At 37.1% G+C, this 18,525-nt stretch overlaps 1 protein-coding gene across 1 annotated transcript; it reads left to right on the forward strand.

Moving 5' to 3' along the window:
• The first annotated feature begins 9,795 nt into the window (after window positions 1-9,795).
• LOC149374087 (uncharacterized) lies at window positions 9,796-10,929 on the forward strand. Its single transcript, XM_089594991.1, has 3 exons — window positions 9,796-9,823; window positions 9,973-10,303; window positions 10,366-10,929. The coding sequence occupies exons 2-3, from the start codon at window positions 9,999-10,001 to the stop codon at window positions 10,610-10,612; spliced, it is 552 nt and encodes a 183-aa protein (XP_089451117.1). The 5' UTR covers window positions 9,796-9,823; window positions 9,973-9,998; the 3' UTR covers window positions 10,613-10,929.
• Window positions 10,930-18,525: the final 7,596 nt, after the last annotated feature.

Genomic DNA, 18,525 nt, shown 5'->3' on the forward strand with positions numbered 1-18,525 from the left:
CCGAAAGTTTTATATTCGAGGCTTGGATGAAACATGGCCAGCTGATCTTGTGGAGATAACAACTTATGCTCATGAAAATAAAGGTTATAGGTATTTGCTTACAGTTATAGATGTATTCTCCAAGTATGCATGGGCTGTGCCCGTAAAGAATAAAACCAGTAAAGATGTGACTGCAGCTATGAAGTTGATATTAACAGAGCAAATAATTCCAATTTATTTGCAAACAGATCATGGCAAAGAGTTTTACAATGTGAATTTTCAAAGTCTCATGCAAAAGAATTAGATTAACTTGTACTAGACTTATCGTAACCTTAAAGCGTCTATATGTAAGCGATTCAATCGTACACCAAAGCATGATATGTGGAAAAATTTCAGCTTGCGTGGCAGATATAAGTGGATTGACATCTTACCTAAGTTACTGACGGCCTATAATAATCGGAAACATCAGACAATAGCTATGAAACCAAAAGATGTGTCAGCTGCTACTGAAAATGAAATTTCGAAAAAAAATTGATCAAGAACAATGGGGATGAGAAAACAACCGAAATTTAAAGTGGGAGATGAACTGCAAATAAGTAATCCTAAGCAAGTATTTGATAAAGGAAACACACCTAACTGGTCGACTGAGGTATTCACTATAACACGAGTAGCTCTAACCAATCTACCAACTTACCATTTGAAAGATTACCAAAATCAGCCAATTTCTGGAGGCTTCTACGAGCAGAAACTAGAGAAAACCAAGTATCCTGATACTTATCTTGTTGAAAAAATTCTTCGTCGACGAGGAAATCAAATATTCGTCAAGTGGTTGGGCTTTGACACTACCCATAATAGTTAAATTGACAATAACAAAGAATTAAAGTGATATGTACTTTGAAATATTATTAAAATTCAAAAGTTGTAAAAAAATTTGTATAAAACTTGTTGTGGTCTTTTTATGTTATGGATTATGTGTGCAAATAAAATTTTTTTACCATGTATGCTAATGTTATATCTTACATAAGATTCATTGAGATAAAAAAAAACTCTAAACATGTAATAGATTGTATCATTTATTTTTTGTCACATTAATCTAGTTTCAAAAAAATAACTTTCTTTTTCTTGTATTTGTATGATTAAACATTTATCGGGTACAAAATTCAACACTATTACCATTATAACGAACTGACAGCTTCTTTTTATCAATAGATTTCAACAAACTATTGAATAATAGTTCGTTACTCACAAGATAATCAGATACTTGATTAGGTGAAAATATTTGGAAGTGATCGTCTAGTTTAGTGATAGCTTTCGTGCTGAATTTAGTGTGAGCTTTTCTCAGCTTCGACACTACATGACTTTGCCCCTTGATCATTTCGTTGATCTTCTTTGTTGGACGGAATTTTCCACAGGCCAGCCAGTTAAGTGCTGCTAAATCAGCCATCCAAAATGTAAGAAGATTATATGAGTTTTATAAATAGTAAAAAAATATATGAATAAGAAAACACGTTACAAACCTTTATTTCTGAGCTTCGCTGTTTCAAACAGATTCGCTTATCTCCATAGAAATTCTTTAACTCTAAACCTGTTCTTTTGAGAGCTTGTTGTTGACTTGAGCTGCTTGCGCTGGATGATAAAGCAGTTGATACTTTTATCTACTCACTACAGCTCTGACTGAGCTCTGCTGGTTGATGCTGCCGATTATGTAGGGACTCTCCCACTACCGGAGCATTCTTTCCCTCTAAATTAGCTGCTTTTTCATTGGCTGCTAATCTGCTATGATTTTCCTCACACTCTTCAGCTCTTTGTTCTTCTATTATTTTAATCCTATAATGGCCCGAAGGCAGCGTATCTGGAGTGTTTGATAAATATATCGTTTATTATCTCGGAAACTACGAGCAATTTTATTTTGGCTCTCAGTATAGAGTTTATGATGACGTGATCTTATATTAATTTGCTCTTAATGAATGTTTATAATTTGGTCATGTAGGCACTTAGTATAGTCGTTGAAATCCACAGTGGCTTTTACGACGTTACTCTTAACACCCTTTGCTTTTTTAATCACATTTTTATTTTCAAGAAGAATACTATACATCTCACTTCTGAGCCCAACAAATTTTAATATAAGATTTCCATTGCTTTCATCTTTCATGAGCCCAACAATTTTTTTACATTTTAACGGCATCATAAATTTATTATTTTTTGAATAATCTGATGTGTCAAATTCATTAATATCCAATTTCATCATTTTATAAATATCATGGTTTGTTACCTCAGGGATACTATTAAGCACTTGAGGAGCGGGGACCAGCGTGTAGATCAGCTTTCCCTGAGTCAAAATCCGTTTACAAAATAATTTTTTAACAATTATTAATTAAGTAAATGGATTTACAAAAGTGCTCGATTTCAGCGTGTTAAGAACGCCAATTTCAATGGCACGGGCTGCCATGAAGTGCAGTGTCATCGATCGCAACAACATAGCAACAAACCTCTAGGTTGGCAAACAAAGTCTGAATAGATCCCCTAGCAGGCAGAAGATGGCGCTAAAATGTGGTTAAAATAGTAAGAACGTGTAGCTATAAAATTATTAAAAGAAGATAAAGGGCTGAGTATCAGAAACGTAAAAACAAATAAATAGGCATGCGAAAAGGTTATTTAGTTAACCCGAGATATTATTGTGACATCATTCTACAGACGATGAAATTGACAATGACGATGAAGATGATGATGATAATGATAAAGATAATACACATGATAATTAATATAATATAAGAAAGAAGATACAATTGTTAACAACATTAATAATAATAATTAATACAAATGTTTAATTTAAGTGGCTATCAGGTGGAACTTGGGCCGCACTTGGGTAGTACTTGAGCAGTGGCGCTTGGGCGGTACTTGGACGGCACTTAGGCAGCACTTGGCCAGAATTTGAGCAGCGGCACTCGGGCGGTAGGGGTATCTGTCCCAATTATGGACCCTTCTAGAAAAATTCCGAGCTCAACCTTATTTTGTGTCAAACGGTCAATAGAACTACACCTTGTATAATGACGTATAAGTCGTTTGATTCTTTTTTAACAACATCAAATTTTTTTTTTATTAAAAAGGTTTGTTATTTCTATTTTAATGATGAAACAAGAAAAAAGAATTTTTTCCTTATTACGGACCCCCTCGATAGACTTTGAACCTATTGTGGACCCCGCTATTACGGACCCTGCCCATAATGTGGACCCCTAAATTATGGACCCTGTCCATAATGTAAAAAAATATTTGTATATAATTAAATAAACATTTGAGATTCATTTATAAGTACTTCTCACACTTTCAACAGAATATATGACTAGGCATTTTTTGAGATTAGTTTTTAAGAGCAAATTCTTATATAAAACTAATTTTGTGATAATTACTATTACTTTTTTTTATCATAATAATCTTATATTTTTTATGACTTTGTTATGGTTGTTATATCTTCTTGGTGCGCTTTTTAAGAGGCATTTTTTGTTGTTCTTTCTTTACTTTTAGAATGAAAACAATAGCTTGAAGTTATGAAGTTGAAGGTTATGTGTTCACTAAATACTGGCGGAATAAAGGGTCCATAGTAGAGACGGAGCCGAAAATCATGGCTGTATTGTGGACCCTCCAATAATGTATATAAATATACTTTTTAGGAGTATAATGTGTTTTTATTATTTTTCTGAAACCCTTAATGATATATTAAACAATTTTTTGAGTTCAAATAATACTCCTAATTTTTTATACAGCATTTCAAAAATATGAGTATCTTACGATTTTTAACAAGGCATGATGAAGAAAATAGTCAAAAGCGTTGTGTAACTTTTTAATATATTATTTTAATGATAAAACATTATTTGAATGCAATTATTTGTCATTATTATAGTGAATTAGAGAGATAATAACAACTTAAAAAATAATTTATTGTGCTATTAAAAAACTCGTTTAACTTATCATTAATAATGTGATAATGGGTCCACAATAGGGACAGGGTCCATAATTGAGACTGATACCCTACTTGGGTGGCACTTGGGCCGTACTTTGGCGGTACTTTGTTGGCACTAAGGAATGTGAGCAGTGACACTTGGGTGGTACTTAGGCAGCACATGGGCGGTACTTGGACAGTACTTTGTCGACACTTCAGCAGAATTTAAGCAGCTGCATTTGGGCGTTTCTTGGGCGGTACTTGGGTGGAACTTGGGCCGTACTTTGGCCGTACTTTGGCGGTGCTTTGTCGGCACTTAGGCAGCATATGAGCAGTGGCATTTGGGCGTTACTTGGGCGGCACATGTGCAGTATTAAAGGGTTCTTTGGCTGCACTTGGGCAGAATTTGAGCAGCGGCACTTAAGTGGTACTTCGGTGGTACTTGGGCCGTACTTTGGCTGTAGTTTGTTGGCACTTGGGCAGAATCTGAGCAGCGGCACTTGGGCGGTACTTGGGCTGTACTTGGGCCATACTTGGGCCGTACTTTGGCGGTGCTTTGTCGGCACTTAGGCAGCATATGAGCAGTGGCATTTGGGCGTTACTTGGGCGGCACATGTGCAGTATTTAAGGGTACTTTGACTGCACTTGGGCAGAATTTGAGCAGCGGCACTTAAGTGGTACTTGGTTGGTACTAAGGCGGTACTTAGGCGGTTTTTAGGTGGCACATAGCGATTTTTAGGTGGCATATGGCGGTACGTTGACGGTACTTTAACGGCACTTGGGCGGTACTTTGGCTGTAGTTTTTCGGCACTTGGGCAAAATTTGAGCGGCAACACTTGGGCAGTACTTGGGTTATACTTGGGTGACACTTGGGCAGCACTTATGCCGTACTTGGACGTTACTTTGTCGGCATTTGGGCAGAATTTGAGCAGATGCACTTGGGTGTGACTTGGGTGGCACATGTGCAGTACTTAAGGGTACTTTGGCTGCACTTGGGCAGAATTTAAGCATCGGCACGTGGGTGGTACTGTGGCGGTACTAAGGTGGCACTTAGACGGTTTTTCGGCAGCACGTGGCAGTTTTTAGGTGGTATATAGCAGTACTTAGATGGTACTTTTGCGATACTTTGGCGGTACTTTAGTTGTAGTTTGTCGGCACTAAGGCAGAATGTAAGCAGCGGCACTTGGGTGGTACGTAGGCGGCACTTGGGCGGTACTATGGCTGTAGTTTGTCGGCACTTGGGCAGAATGTGAAAAACGGCACTTTATCGGTACTTGGGCAGCACTTGGGCGGTACTTGGGTGGCACTTGGGCCGTACTTTGGCGGTACTTGGGCAGAATGTGAAAAGCGGCACTTGGGTGGTACTTTGGCAGTACTAAGGTGGCACTTAGGCGGTTTTTCGGCAGCACGTGGCGGTTTTTAAGTGGTATATAGCAGTAATTAGATAGTACTTTTGCGGCACTTTGGCGGTACTTTAGTAGTAGTTTGTCGGCACTAAGGCAGAATGTAAACAGCGGCACTTGGGTGGTACTTGGGTGGTACGTATGCGGCATTTGGGCGGTACTATGGCTGTAGTTTGTCGGCACTTGGGCAGAATGTGAAAAACGGCACTTAATCGGTACTTGGGCGGCACTTGGGCCGTACTTTGGCGGTACTTTGTCAGCATTTGGGCAGAATTTGAGCACCGGGATTTGGGCGGTACTTGGGCGGTACTTGGGTAGCACTTAGGCAGTACTTTGGTGGTACTTTGTCGGCACTTGGGCAGAATTTGAGCAGCGGCACTTTGGCAGTACTTGGGCGGTACTTGGGCCGTACTTTGGTGGTTCTTTGTCCGCATTTAGGCAGAATTTGAGCAGCGGCACTTGGGCGGTTTTTGGGTGGTACTCGGGTGGCACTTGGACCGTACTTTGGCGGTACTTTGTTGGCACTCAGGCAGCGGAAGAATGTGAGCAGCGGCACTTGGGTGGTACTTTGGCTGTAGTTTGTCGGCACTTGGGCAGAATTCGAGCAGCGGCACTTGGGCGGTACTTGGGCGGCACTCGGGCCGTACTTTGGCAATACTTTGTCGGCACTTGGGCAGAATTAGAGCAGCGGCACTGGGGTGATACTCGGGTGGTACTTGGGTGGCACTTTGCCCGTACTTTGGCAATACTTTGTTGGCACTTGGGCAGAATTAGAGTAGCAGCACTAATGTGGCACTTGGGCTGTTCTTTGGCGGTATTTTGTTGGCACTTGGGCAGAATTTGAGCAGCAGCATTCGGGTGGCATGTGGGCGATACTTGGGCTGTACTTTGGCGGTACTTTGTCGGCACTCGGGCAGAATTCAAGCAGCGGCACTTGGGCGGTACTTAGGTGGAACATGGGTGGTACTTGGACTTTCTTTGTTGGCACTTGGGCAGAATTTAAGCAGCGGCTCTTGTGTGCTACGTAGGCAGAACTTGGGCGGTACTTGTGCCTCACTTGGACAGAATTTGAGCAGCTGCACTTGGGCGTTACTTGGGTGGCACTTGGGTGGCACTTGGGTGGCACATGTGTAGTACTTGAGGGTACTTTGGCTGCACTAGGGCAGAATTTTGGCAGTGGCACTTGGGTTGTACTTTGGCGGTACTTGGGTGTCACTTGGGCAGAATTAGAGCAGCGGCACATGGGCGGTACTTGGGCACTACTTTGTTGGTATTTTGGTGGCTCTTGCTCGGTACTCTGGTGCATTCTTAGTAGAGGCACTCGGCTGGTGCTAGGATAGTATTATTTTTGTACCTCACTGAATTTGAATAATATTTCTTATTGATTGGTATTATTTGCCATAAAGTCTTTATTTAATTTAATTCATAGTTATTTCTAGTATTCTCGGTTTTCCAAAAGTATAACAATACATTGTTTAATATAATAAGTAATTATGAGATATTTTTATTTTTGAGCTGCGGTTATTTGATGGCTCTTCAGCAGGTACGAAGCAGGATCCAAGCGGGACTTTGGTGAGGTTCAGGCTGCACTATAATAATTATAAAATTTTTAATGAAATGCAATTTTTAAGTAAGTTGATTATTGTATAGTTTTTATTTACTTTGATCACTTTATTTACAAGTACTGCTCGATGTGTCCTCCTTTATGCTCTTTACAACACTGCAGTCTTCGTACGAAATTTTGTAAAGCTGCTTGCACCATCTCAGGGGTTATATGGTCTATAGCCTCATTTATGAGTAACTGTTCCTCACCGTCCATCTTAGCTGCATAGATACGGTCCTTTATTTCACCCCACAGAAAAAAATCCAGTGGATTCAGGTCCAGTGAACGTGGAGGCCAGGTTATCGTACCTAAATAGGAGTGATTGGATTGGAATTTGGATTGGGCTTAAGTAGGATTAAGTTATTGAGTGTCAAGGATTCAGTGTATTTTTCTGAAATTATTGGTGATCTCACAATTATTTACTTATACAGAGAGCATTCAATACATTCGAATATTGGTTTTATAATTTTTTTTATACTTCCGGGACCTATCCAAGAATTTGAAAGCTTTATATCTAACTCTTCCTGGACTTGCCGAGCCGAGTGAATCGAAGCACCATCGTGTTGGTACCATACACGTAATCTTTTTTCGTCTGGTATGTATTGCAACAGTCTCGGCAAATCATCTCGTAAAAATTGGCGGTAATGTGCAGCAGTCATCTGGTTGTGGAGCTGTACTGGTCCGATCTTTATTTGAGTGCATACGCATATTTATGTACACGTATTTAGACGTAAATATATTTTCTTGTGATAAAAAGAAAGATAAATTTTACCACGCGATCACCAAGTATGCCTGCCCACTTGTTTAGACTAAACCTTTGCTTGTGCTTATTCACAACAATCACGTTTGGATTAACCTCCACGTAAAAGTGATTGTTGTGAATATTAAATGTTTCATCCCAACCGAACGTTGATTCGTTGGAGAAGAGTATTCCTTGCAGGAAATTTTGATCCTCTTGTATTCTTCTTAGAATTTCTTGACAAAACTCCAATCTTACAATTACAAAGATTTTTCATACAACAATTGATCATTGTAAACTGGTAGTTTTTGTCGGATAAGTGCCGTCATCTCTGTGGCTATTTTGCGGCCCGAGGAACCTGCGAAGCAGAGCCTGAGGGTCGTAAGGTAGCCCCAGAGCGATGGCGCTTATGAGGCGAATGCTATTTTTCCTAACGAAGGCACACCAGCTTCTCAAAATCGCCCGAGGTAGGAGAAGTATTTTTTATCTGACACTTTTCAAGTTATCATCGTACAAGTCTAACATGCTGGCATTGACATGATTGTAAAAATACTATGATAACGTTGTCCAGGACATTGTTTGAACTATATACTTATGTGTACTTATTATAAACACTATATTTCATAAAAACCTTGCAGCAAAATCCTGTTCCTGAAGCTCCTGAATTCGTGTATAGTGATACGCGTGCAATCGATTCTCCTTCAGAATTCTTTGTACTGTCGACCAAGATAAATCACAAATTTTCGCGATGTTACGAATACTCCTTGTCGAAACCCGTTCTATGCAAGCAAGTACTCGCTCCTCGTTTTGAACGGTTCACGCATTTCTAGGTGCTCCAACGATGAGACTTAACAATGATAAAGTGTAATAGAATACTGAGGTAGAGGTGAGTCAGGGAAACGGGTAGGTGATTCGAGGCAAGTGGGGTTCGGTAAAATAAAATTACAAAAAATATGAGTATTCAAGTAAATTTAATTTTCTAACGTGTACTTATTTACACAAAATTGTTACGTATGATAACATATAGCTATGCGTCCGTGCACCTCTTCTAGTTTGGGCCCCAAAGAATAGAAGAGCAGGGAAGATAAGCAAGTCAGAGAATATCAAGCAAGGGAGTCTGTTGTGAGAGTTGAGACGAGTTGGTCAATAATACACTATTCCCTCACTATTATAAATAATAAACGATTTTCAAATATAAAACGTTTTTGAAATTATACTTCTATAGGCGCGTTTTGCCCTAAAGAGTAAATGCACGATTTCAGATTGGTGACCTTGAGAAAAAGTGTAGCGGAAGTGGATTTTGCTCGATTCTCCCCCCTTCGGTCCACCTCCCCTGACGTACTTTCGTGACGTACTTCCGTTCACCCAACCCTTTGCATACTAGCCGAGCACTTTACCCACTCTACTACGAACGCTCCCGACAGTAGAATCTCGGTTTTTGGTACTTATCTTGTGGTTCAGAACTTATTTTCAGTGTAAATTTTAATTCACTGTTTTTATTGAGTTGCTTTAATTATAAATAAATAATTTATTTCATAAACTAATTTTTTTAGTTAAATCTTTTTTTCTAAAACATAAAAATTATTATATTTCAGCAGAGCAGGCTTCCTACGTAATAATAAACATTGATTTACTTATCATTAATTTGCTACTTTTAAAATTATCAATTGTTTATACAATTTCTCAACATTTTTAAAAATTTTTATAATTAAAAAAAAATTTTTTTATTCTGTACAAGTACAATAATTTATTTTTATTGTGGTTCCTTTTTTTGAGTGTGATAGAGGTGATTCTTTGACTTAAACAGTTAGTGGGGGAAAAGTGTGCATGTACTCGCATAGTTGTCTATGCTATTGAAGAAAGTGGTACTACAGGAAGGTTTGTCTTAGTATTTGAGACACAATTATATTTCGGGTAATACATATGGAGTAGGAATAAGTGTGTGAGTGTGACGTTATAGATGTAATCAGTGTTGGCGGTAGGAAATTATTTTTAAATCATCGAAGATTCGATGAAACCGATGAAACTACATAGTCTTATTGGCGTCGAACCTACCGTGTGTGACGTCATCAGTAATGACGTCACTACCGACTCGTTGTTGGGAAAATACGTTAGCAGCATAGGGACGGAGTAAGGTTTTATTTATTTTCTCGACAACAAAGGTAAGAATCAATGTGATTTTTATTGTGATTTGTAAAGTGATGAAAATCCCTTAACTTAAAATTTTGAAAGTTTAATAATTATAGTGACAAGAGTAATATCTATGTAAAAGTCCCTCATAACCTCTCCCAATATTTGTTTGTATTTCCAGTAACGTGCAAAGTCCATCAATTATCAATGCATCTGCCTATGTCTGCAATTTGTCAATTTGGAAAGTGCACCATTTCCAGTCGGAATTATGTTGAAGGAGAAAAGTTGCTGAACGCTAATCATATTTTAAAGTGCGGGAAAATGTCAGAGATGGGAAATGTCATTCGCATTACAGCTTATTGCCTTCAAACGACTGATATAAATGGAAAACCACATGAAATTAGAGGAGAAATATTGTTAGATGGCAGTATAAAATCTTTTTTGTGTTCCTGCAAGGCTGGATTAAGTCAAAAATGCAAATACGTGCTGGCTGTTTTGCTATACTGCTGCAGGTAAAATTCAATGAATTTTTTTTGTCATTTCAATGAATAATAATCTCCTAATTGAATTTTAGAAATGATATTGATGGACTTGAACAACTATCGTGTACTGATGTAAAGTGTGCCTGGCAAAAACCCCAAAAGAAAACTCTGGAGCAGTACAAAGCAACGAGGGTGAAGGATCATGAGTGTTACTCGTCATTGCACAGGGGTTGCGATACTTCAGATTTATCTGCAGACCAGCGTCAACGAATCATAGAGATATTGGCGAATATTCATAAAATAATAATTCAATTAGGAAATCATTATTCATTGAAATGACAAAAAAAAATTCATTGAATTTTACCTGCAGCAGTATAGCAAAACAGCCAGCACGTATTTGCATTTTTGACTTAATCCAGCCTTGCAGGAACACAAAAAAGATTTTATACTGCCATCTAACAATATTTCTCCTCTAATTTCATGTGGTTTTCCATTTATATCAGTCGTTTGAAGGCAATAAGCTGTAATGCGAATGACATTTCCCATCTCTGACATTTTCCCGCACTTTAAAATATGATTAGCGTTCAGCAACTTTTCTCCTTCAACATAATTCCGACTGGAAATGGTGCACTTTCCAAATTGACAAATTGCAGACATAGGCAGATGCATTGATAATATTGATGGACTTTGCACGTTACTGGAAATACAAACAAATATTGGGAGAGGTTATGAGGGACTTTTACATAGATATTACTCTTGTCACTATAATTATTAAACTTTCAAAATTTTAAGTTAAGGGATTTTCATCACTTTACAAATCACAATAAAAATCACATTGATTCTTACCTTTGTTGTCGAGAAAATAAATAAAACCTTACTCCGTCCCTATGCTGCTAACGTATTTTCCCTACAACGAGTCGGTAGTGACGTCATTACTGATGACGTCACACACGGTAGGTTCGACGCCAATACTGGCCAGCCTTCATATTGCTTATATTGTATTGTGCCATAATATTTATATTTATATGCCAAGTGCCCAGAGAAGGACGTAGTGCACTATAATATGAAAAAAAAAAATTATGATTATAGTTGTATCATTTGCTATATAATTTTATAGAAGTATAATTTCTCTCTTGGATACCCAAGTACCCACTGTCCACTGGTTCTTATCTTGCGTGCTCCCCAAGCCCCCGTTTTTCTACGAAACAGAGTGTAGCTAAGTACTGAATTCAGCTGACTTGCCGCATGCCATCTAATTTTGACGCACTACACTTTGTTTACATTTAATTTCTATACTGACGTGGAGTAGCTGTGTGCGCATTTCGGCATATTTCATGCTTTTGTAATATCAAAATTTATATATTGTGTGTATACCTTGGCCTCGGCCTCGTTGAGCCACAGGAAGAAGGTTTTCGTCATTATAACCACGGTTGACAGCAGCAAGAATGGTGTTTGCAGCTAGTCGACGGCGTTCTGGAAACCTTTGAGCATACATACGCGCAGCACCTTCAGCATTAAATGGCACCAACCATTCATAAGCACCATATCCATGTACTCGCAATAGTTGTATGCCTGCACTCCACCTGCACGAATGCCAGCCATTCCTATATTCGATAAACAATGAATTTGTTGGGTGCTAATATGGTTAATATAGCTAATATAGCGCCATAATACCTAAGTAATTAGAATTTTTTCCTTAACATGTACGATGTATAAGAAAAAGCCACTGCTCCAGAGCAAGTTTGCTTTGTTTAATGAGCTCAGCGCCGTGTAGTGTTTGAGTATGGAGTATGGTCCTGACTTTATCTTGTAAGAGGCTTAAAATTGCATTGCAAACTATTTCAAAAACGAAAATAGAAAAAAACGAAGACTTTTATCCCATGGGATGTACACATTTTTCAAAAACCCTGTACAGAAGAGTACCGACTTTTGACACAGTGTGGTAATAACAGTAATATATACTCTCTCTTATCAGTCGTGCCTTACTGTGTTTTTGCTTAAATTTAGCCGCTTGTTAGCTTACATCTCCGCTTTTATTAATTTAAGAGAATTTTTACGACCATCAATATCTTCGTCATCAAATGTCCTACAAAATAGATACTTTTTTAAATTCATTACTGTTAATAAAAATTTTCAATCGACGTAGAAAAAAAAATTTTATCAATTTGAACGTAACTTCGAGAAAATACAGATATAAGTTGCACAACAAAAAGCTATTTGTAAAATTGCCAAATAATTGTTATTTTTTAGTTAATTAATATTTTAGAGCGAAACTTTAAAGTGTTATTAAAAACTTTACATGTTTTTTTTCCAAACAAACGGCATAGAATTTGTCATTAAAAAACACATTATAAAAAAAATGTTCTAGCTTACTCTGAAGCCGAGATCCAAGAAATTGACTTTTTTTGCAAAACTTTATTGCAAAAAATTTGTACATCATCTTTATGTACTTGTGCATCACAGTGACAGAGCACTTTATCAATTTTATTGAAAATAAAGCTTAAAAAATCGAGAAAGGCGCATTGTTACAGCCAGCATAAGCCATGCGCTCCCATCTGTACGCCTCCCTTGCGACTATAGGTGGTCGCATTGCGGTGCACATGAAGCAAAATACGGGCTGCGGCTGGCGTTTGAGTTTAAATAAGTTGTTGTACATATTTGTAGCGTTACATACACAGTATACTGTATTAAAAAATTGGCGTTATATAGTTTAAGTATTTTATCCCTGAATTACGATTTTTTTTAACTTTACCGAGTACATTTTCATCGTATCATAGGAAAAAAATTGATACACTGACAAGGAAGATTTTTACTTTTCTTATGCAATGAATACTTAAAATTAGACTTGGAAAATTTTTGTTTTATACATTTTTCTCAATTAACCTTGCATTACGATTAATTATAGCCCCACAAAAATAAAAATCGTAGCTACGCTCATGTACAACTGTAACAGTCAAATATATTTTGCTAAAATAGTTTCTTATTCGTGTTAAAAAGGCTGCGGAAATAATTGTTGCAGCAGGAAAGTGCATAAGTGTATATCGAGCACGTTAAAAAAATATCTTTAACCTCGGACAAAATACCGGACAGAATAGACGACGAAACTGATACTGATGTCACGCAAGATTTTGTAGATGACAAGGACTGTATCTATATATATAATATATATGGCAAAACGTAAAAAGTTTACAAGAAACTTATATGGCTAAATGAGTTAATAAACAGTGAAATTGAATAGAATAGCAAATTTTAAAGGCTGTCTTTTTAAAATTATACCTACTTATTTTTAAGTTTGAAGATTTTATGATGTTGATTTCTGCTATCTCCTCACACCTCGAAATGGTCGTTGTGGCTGCGGGATACCAAAAAATGTTGCTACTCAACGAAGATTTCTTGCCAAAATATCAATCAGGAGTGGCCCAGGAAAACATAAAAAAAAATAACAACAGGAGAGCCCCCGCAAACTCTTGCGCGTGTTTTGTTTTAAGCCACTATTTGTGCTTGTATGCGCTATCTTTTTTTTTTGGCTCACGTTAAGGTGTGCGGTATAAGTGTAAGTCACGCGTTCATCGACTGCACCTATCTATATATGCGCACATATCGATACATACATGGGTCATTCTACTAAAACCGGCATATTTTAGGGCTGGAATAGACAAACGTTTAAAATGGATTTTTAATTGTTAAAAGTTTGTAACTGCGTACGTCAAACAATTTGAGTTGGCCTTTTAAACGCAGCAGAATAAAGCAAAAATTGGAAGAAATATTGTAGTAGCTATTTAAAAAATTTTACACGACTTTTTTTGTTTAAATCTATGACTTCATTTTATATTATAACTTGATTTAATGTTAAGTGCGTATTAAATAGGTAGCCACATTTAATTCTTTTTATGTGAGAGGTAATAAGAGATTATTATAAAAAATGTGAAAGGATAGAGCGTTGTTGTCATGGCAATATACACATATTTTGATTTACATTCTTGTATTAAAAGATAAGTCTGATGACAGCAAAAAAAAGTAAGCAATTGGAAAAAAAAATATATAAGTACAAAATAAGAACATAGTTAAGGATATTGTGATTGTTTAATAAGAATTTGGTTAGTAATTTTTTTTAGAAAAAAGTAAATAAAAAAGAAAAAAAAAAGTAGTGACAAGATGTTTTTGTTGGTACTATGGGATAACAAGAAAATTACGTGGAATGTGCTCAAGACCACGGATGTGAAAGTCAACCCAGCAGAGACAATCGCTTAATGGGAGAAACGATGGTATCCTGCCAAAGTGTTGACGACTAGTGGTAAACAGTGAATATACCTTCGCTGTCTTCTAATCTTAAAGTTTCACCTACGCTTCTTGATTTTTTTTTCTCAACCGGAAAATAACATACGTAAATCGTTATTTAACACTGCTTGTAAACGTGAAAATAAAAAGGAGGGGCTGATAAAGTGTTGAAAGTTGTCTCTCTCGTACATCTGTCTTGTGTCCCTCGTTAGTCTGAACTTCGGCTCCTTATAAGGAGGATTTGCGTAGAAGTTGTCTCGTTCTACGGGGAAAACTAACAATTTAACATCAGCAGATCTCTTTGACTATGTTTATTTCAAACAGATATCCCTAATATACAGTATCTTACTTTATTCTATACACTACACTACGCTTAACATCATAGCAGTGCCTCCACCTTGCACCAAGCAAGCCACGAGCGCGCGTCCTCTACGTCCTGCTCGTCCTGTACCACAAGGAGCTTTTTCTCTGATGCGTACCGGTTCTTGTCAAATACTTATATGTGCACATATCATACGTACTTTAACATCAACCCCATGATACTCTACAGATGTGTCCTCTCTCTCTTACTACCCTGTTCCTATATATCTCTCTCTCTTAAAGATTATATTCTCTCTCTTACACTTTTCTCCTGCTTATCAAATCATTTCTACGCTCTATTCCTCTCGTTCTCTATCTATTCTAGTTGTCCTTTCTCTATCTCTCTCGCCCGTAAGTAGCGTAATGCTCGTAGTTTTGGTGTGCCCTGTTTAGATACTCCCCCTGCCTTTCATCTGTTCTTGGGCACTTTGTTGCAGGTACAGTTGCAAGCTTTGTTGCTTTGTTGCAACACCATGTGGTATTGTTAGCCAGGGTGCAGTTGCCCTCTTCCTGGAGTTAAAGCTGTTAGCGTATCTCTCTGCGTTCCCTAAACTAAAACTGTTCTTGAGGGAAGCTGGTCATGAGACGAGTGTGCTGGTTATATAGTATGGTATGGTATCTACTGTTGTTTGTGTCTGTTCCTACATTGTCAACTGTGATTGCTGCCTACTGCTCGTGAGCACAATGATGAGAGTCTGCCTGGCTGGGTCGTCTGCTGCTGTGTTTTGACAAGTTCATGGTGTCTGCTGACCTGAACTATGGGAGAGAGTACTGAGGTTGACAGTTTCTCCAATTTTGTAACGCCTGCGGTTGTGTGGGTGAAGAGGCTCACTGAGGATGATATTGTCAAGCTGCTTCGACACACGAGTGAATGCCGAGAAGCCCTCTTCGATGACTACAAAATTGAAAAAATCACTACTAGGATACAGACTTTTTTTGACTAACTCGTTCTGTGATGCCATCACCAAGATTTCTTTTGCTTACTCGGCTAAGCTCGCTAAAGAGCGTGCTAATGAAGCACGTAAATCACAGCTTGATGAGGCTTGTCGCTCTGTATCTTAGACGGCTCATAGACTAACCCTGTCGTCAAGTCTTGCTGCTGGTCGGGGTGCTATATCCTTGCTTTCATTTGCAGATATACTGGTTGGTGGACATCCGGGGGGGTGACCTTTCCCTCTTGGCCCTTGTGACAGCAAGTTGCTGTTGAGCTACTACTAGTAAAAGCTTTAGTACTTTGTTCTTCTTGCCTTTGATTATTGTTCTCCTCTCCTTTTGGAACTACCGGCTAAGATGAACTTGAAGCTCATGTGATGCTAGAATGCTGCCTCGCTCTTCATTAGGGGGACACGTAAATGGGAGCACGTATCTTCAGTCTACAAGAAGTATTCTGTCTTAAGTTTGGATTGTAGAATAAACTATCTGGTCATATACTTACTTACCTCCGTCCTGCGCACAGCCTCGACATCATACTTGAGAGATTTTTTACAATTTAAGTCTATTTGTGCTGCCTTTTCTACTCGGTCTAGTTCTCTTGATCTTTTGAGCCCCCAAACAAAAACTGAATTGTTCAATTGTAGTTTTACTGTAGGGACTAATATACTCTGACAAAATGCCCATTTCTAGTAAGTTGTTTCTTATAATGTTATTCAATATGATTTTTTACAATTATTTATAGATGATAAGCGATATTTGCAACAACTGGTTGTCTTGCCTAATGGAACTTTTGCTCATCTAGATGGCTCTGCACCAGGTAAGAAAATCTATACTTCTTGCAATTACAGTATATTTTAACACAAGGAAGCAAAGTACAAACATCGCGTCCGAAGCAAAGTAAAGTAATGTCCTACTTATTATAAGATGAACAATTTTTTTTAGATAAATTGTCGTCACAAGAGGGGTCGAGAAAAAAAAACTCGATGATAGATCAATCGACGCAAAGTATATTTCTTTACAAATTCTAATGCAACTAATATTATACACCGTAACAATATCAAACTGTGTGGTATTTTTTGTTTAGTAACATTACGTATTATGTTGAACTCTTAAAAAAAAAGTTATAATAAAAAAAAGTCTCTCCCGTACATATTTTATTTTACTATTTCTATAAACATTATTTACATTTTTTACACTGAAAAAGTTGAACTTTTTATGGTGAAAATAAAAACGTAACCTATCTATGTATGAAAAAACAATTTCTTTTTAGGAATCGAATCTACAAAAAATATTCATCAATTTAAATTTCTTTTTATGATTAGTATACGTAAATAAAATATTTTGTGAAAGCTGATGTTCAATTATTTTGTTATCAATTGAAATTATAAGAAAGTTACTAAGCTTGAGAAGACTGTTGCAGCTAACAAGAAAAATTATTAAGACACAATCATGCTATAATAATTTATGTATACACAAGCTTGCAAAATGTCATGACATATATCTCACTACTTTTTCTGGTAAGAGTTTAGAATATTACTTTGAGTGTCGCTAAAATTTCTTAAGCTAGGTCGAATCCTTAAGAGTCGTCGATTTATGTAGAAGGTCAGCCGCACACAAGTCTATTTATGTCTGACTTCTAACGATATTATAACCGAAGGTTCTATGACATTGAAATCCTTAGAAAATAACCACAAGGAGTTAAAAATAACTACTATAGTGATATCAAAAACGAGAAAAGAGGTGCATTGAGCCATTGAAAGCCAAGGATCTGCCCCTTACTATAGACTGACTCACTTGCTACACTCAGAGATACTTTCCATTTACGTGCACAGTGTGCGTTTGGCGTTCAGCCGCGTGGTGACTTGTCGACACCCAACTAGCTGAGTGAATACCAAGCGCTCACTCAGCTTTCAGAGGAACTAATTTCGTTCACTCACAAATTTGAGTGAACGCACTCGATGGGCCGTACGAATTTCTAACTGACACTGAGAATATCACACGTATATATACGTATTATATATGTGCATGCATATACATGATGTTTATCATTTTACTTTGAAGGATGACAGCATTGCTGTCGTTAGTTGTACAAAAAATCAAATTGAAGTAATAAGTGTAAGACGGAATTTTTTTTTACAAAACTTTATTTCATCGAAAATTCGTTCAACAACTTTTAATATTTTTTAAGCCATCGCACTAGACCTTACAATCGATGCCTAGGGGCAACGTACAAACAATTGTTATTTTTACAACTATACAAGGATATTGGTCATTCAATTTTTGATAAGAGATAACTTTTTTTTCATTTATATTTTTAAAAACGCTACAAGCAAAAAAATGCGTATTAAAGCCAATAATTTTAAATTGAACGTATAAGAAATATATTTCATCTAGTCTTTTGCAAATTTCTTGCACTTCTCTTAATTTAGGATTGGTTTTTGCGATACAAGCTACTATTACAGTTCCTCATGAACATGTTACATCACTAATAAGTATTTAAGTTTAACAGCATTGGTCTTTAAAAAGAAGAAAAAAAAAAGAAATAATATTATTGGACACAACAGTACCGTATTCGATATTCATTTTTTGCTATGATATAAAAGAACAATTCATTAATTTTAAGAGATGCCTAGTAGCAATAGTTTTTAAAATATTTATCCTAAAACTTTGAGCTCGCACAA

Source organism: Copidosoma floridanum, unplaced genomic scaffold (assembly GCF_036245765.1).
Source record: "Copidosoma floridanum isolate Cflo_tuat_1 unplaced genomic scaffold, Cflo_Japanese_pri ptg000022l, whole genome shotgun sequence".
Classification (NCBI taxonomy): Eukaryota; Metazoa; Arthropoda; class Insecta; order Hymenoptera; family Encyrtidae; genus Copidosoma; species Copidosoma floridanum.

Coding starts and splice junctions, on each gene's coding strand:
- LOC149374087 (XM_089594991.1), top strand. CDS start 9,999: ATGCATCTGCCTATGTCTGCAATTTGTCAATTTGGAAAGTGCACCATT. Junction 10,304..10,365: donor GTTTTGCTATACTGCTGCAG/GTAAAATTCAAT, acceptor ATTGAATTTTAG/AAATGATATTGATGGACTTG.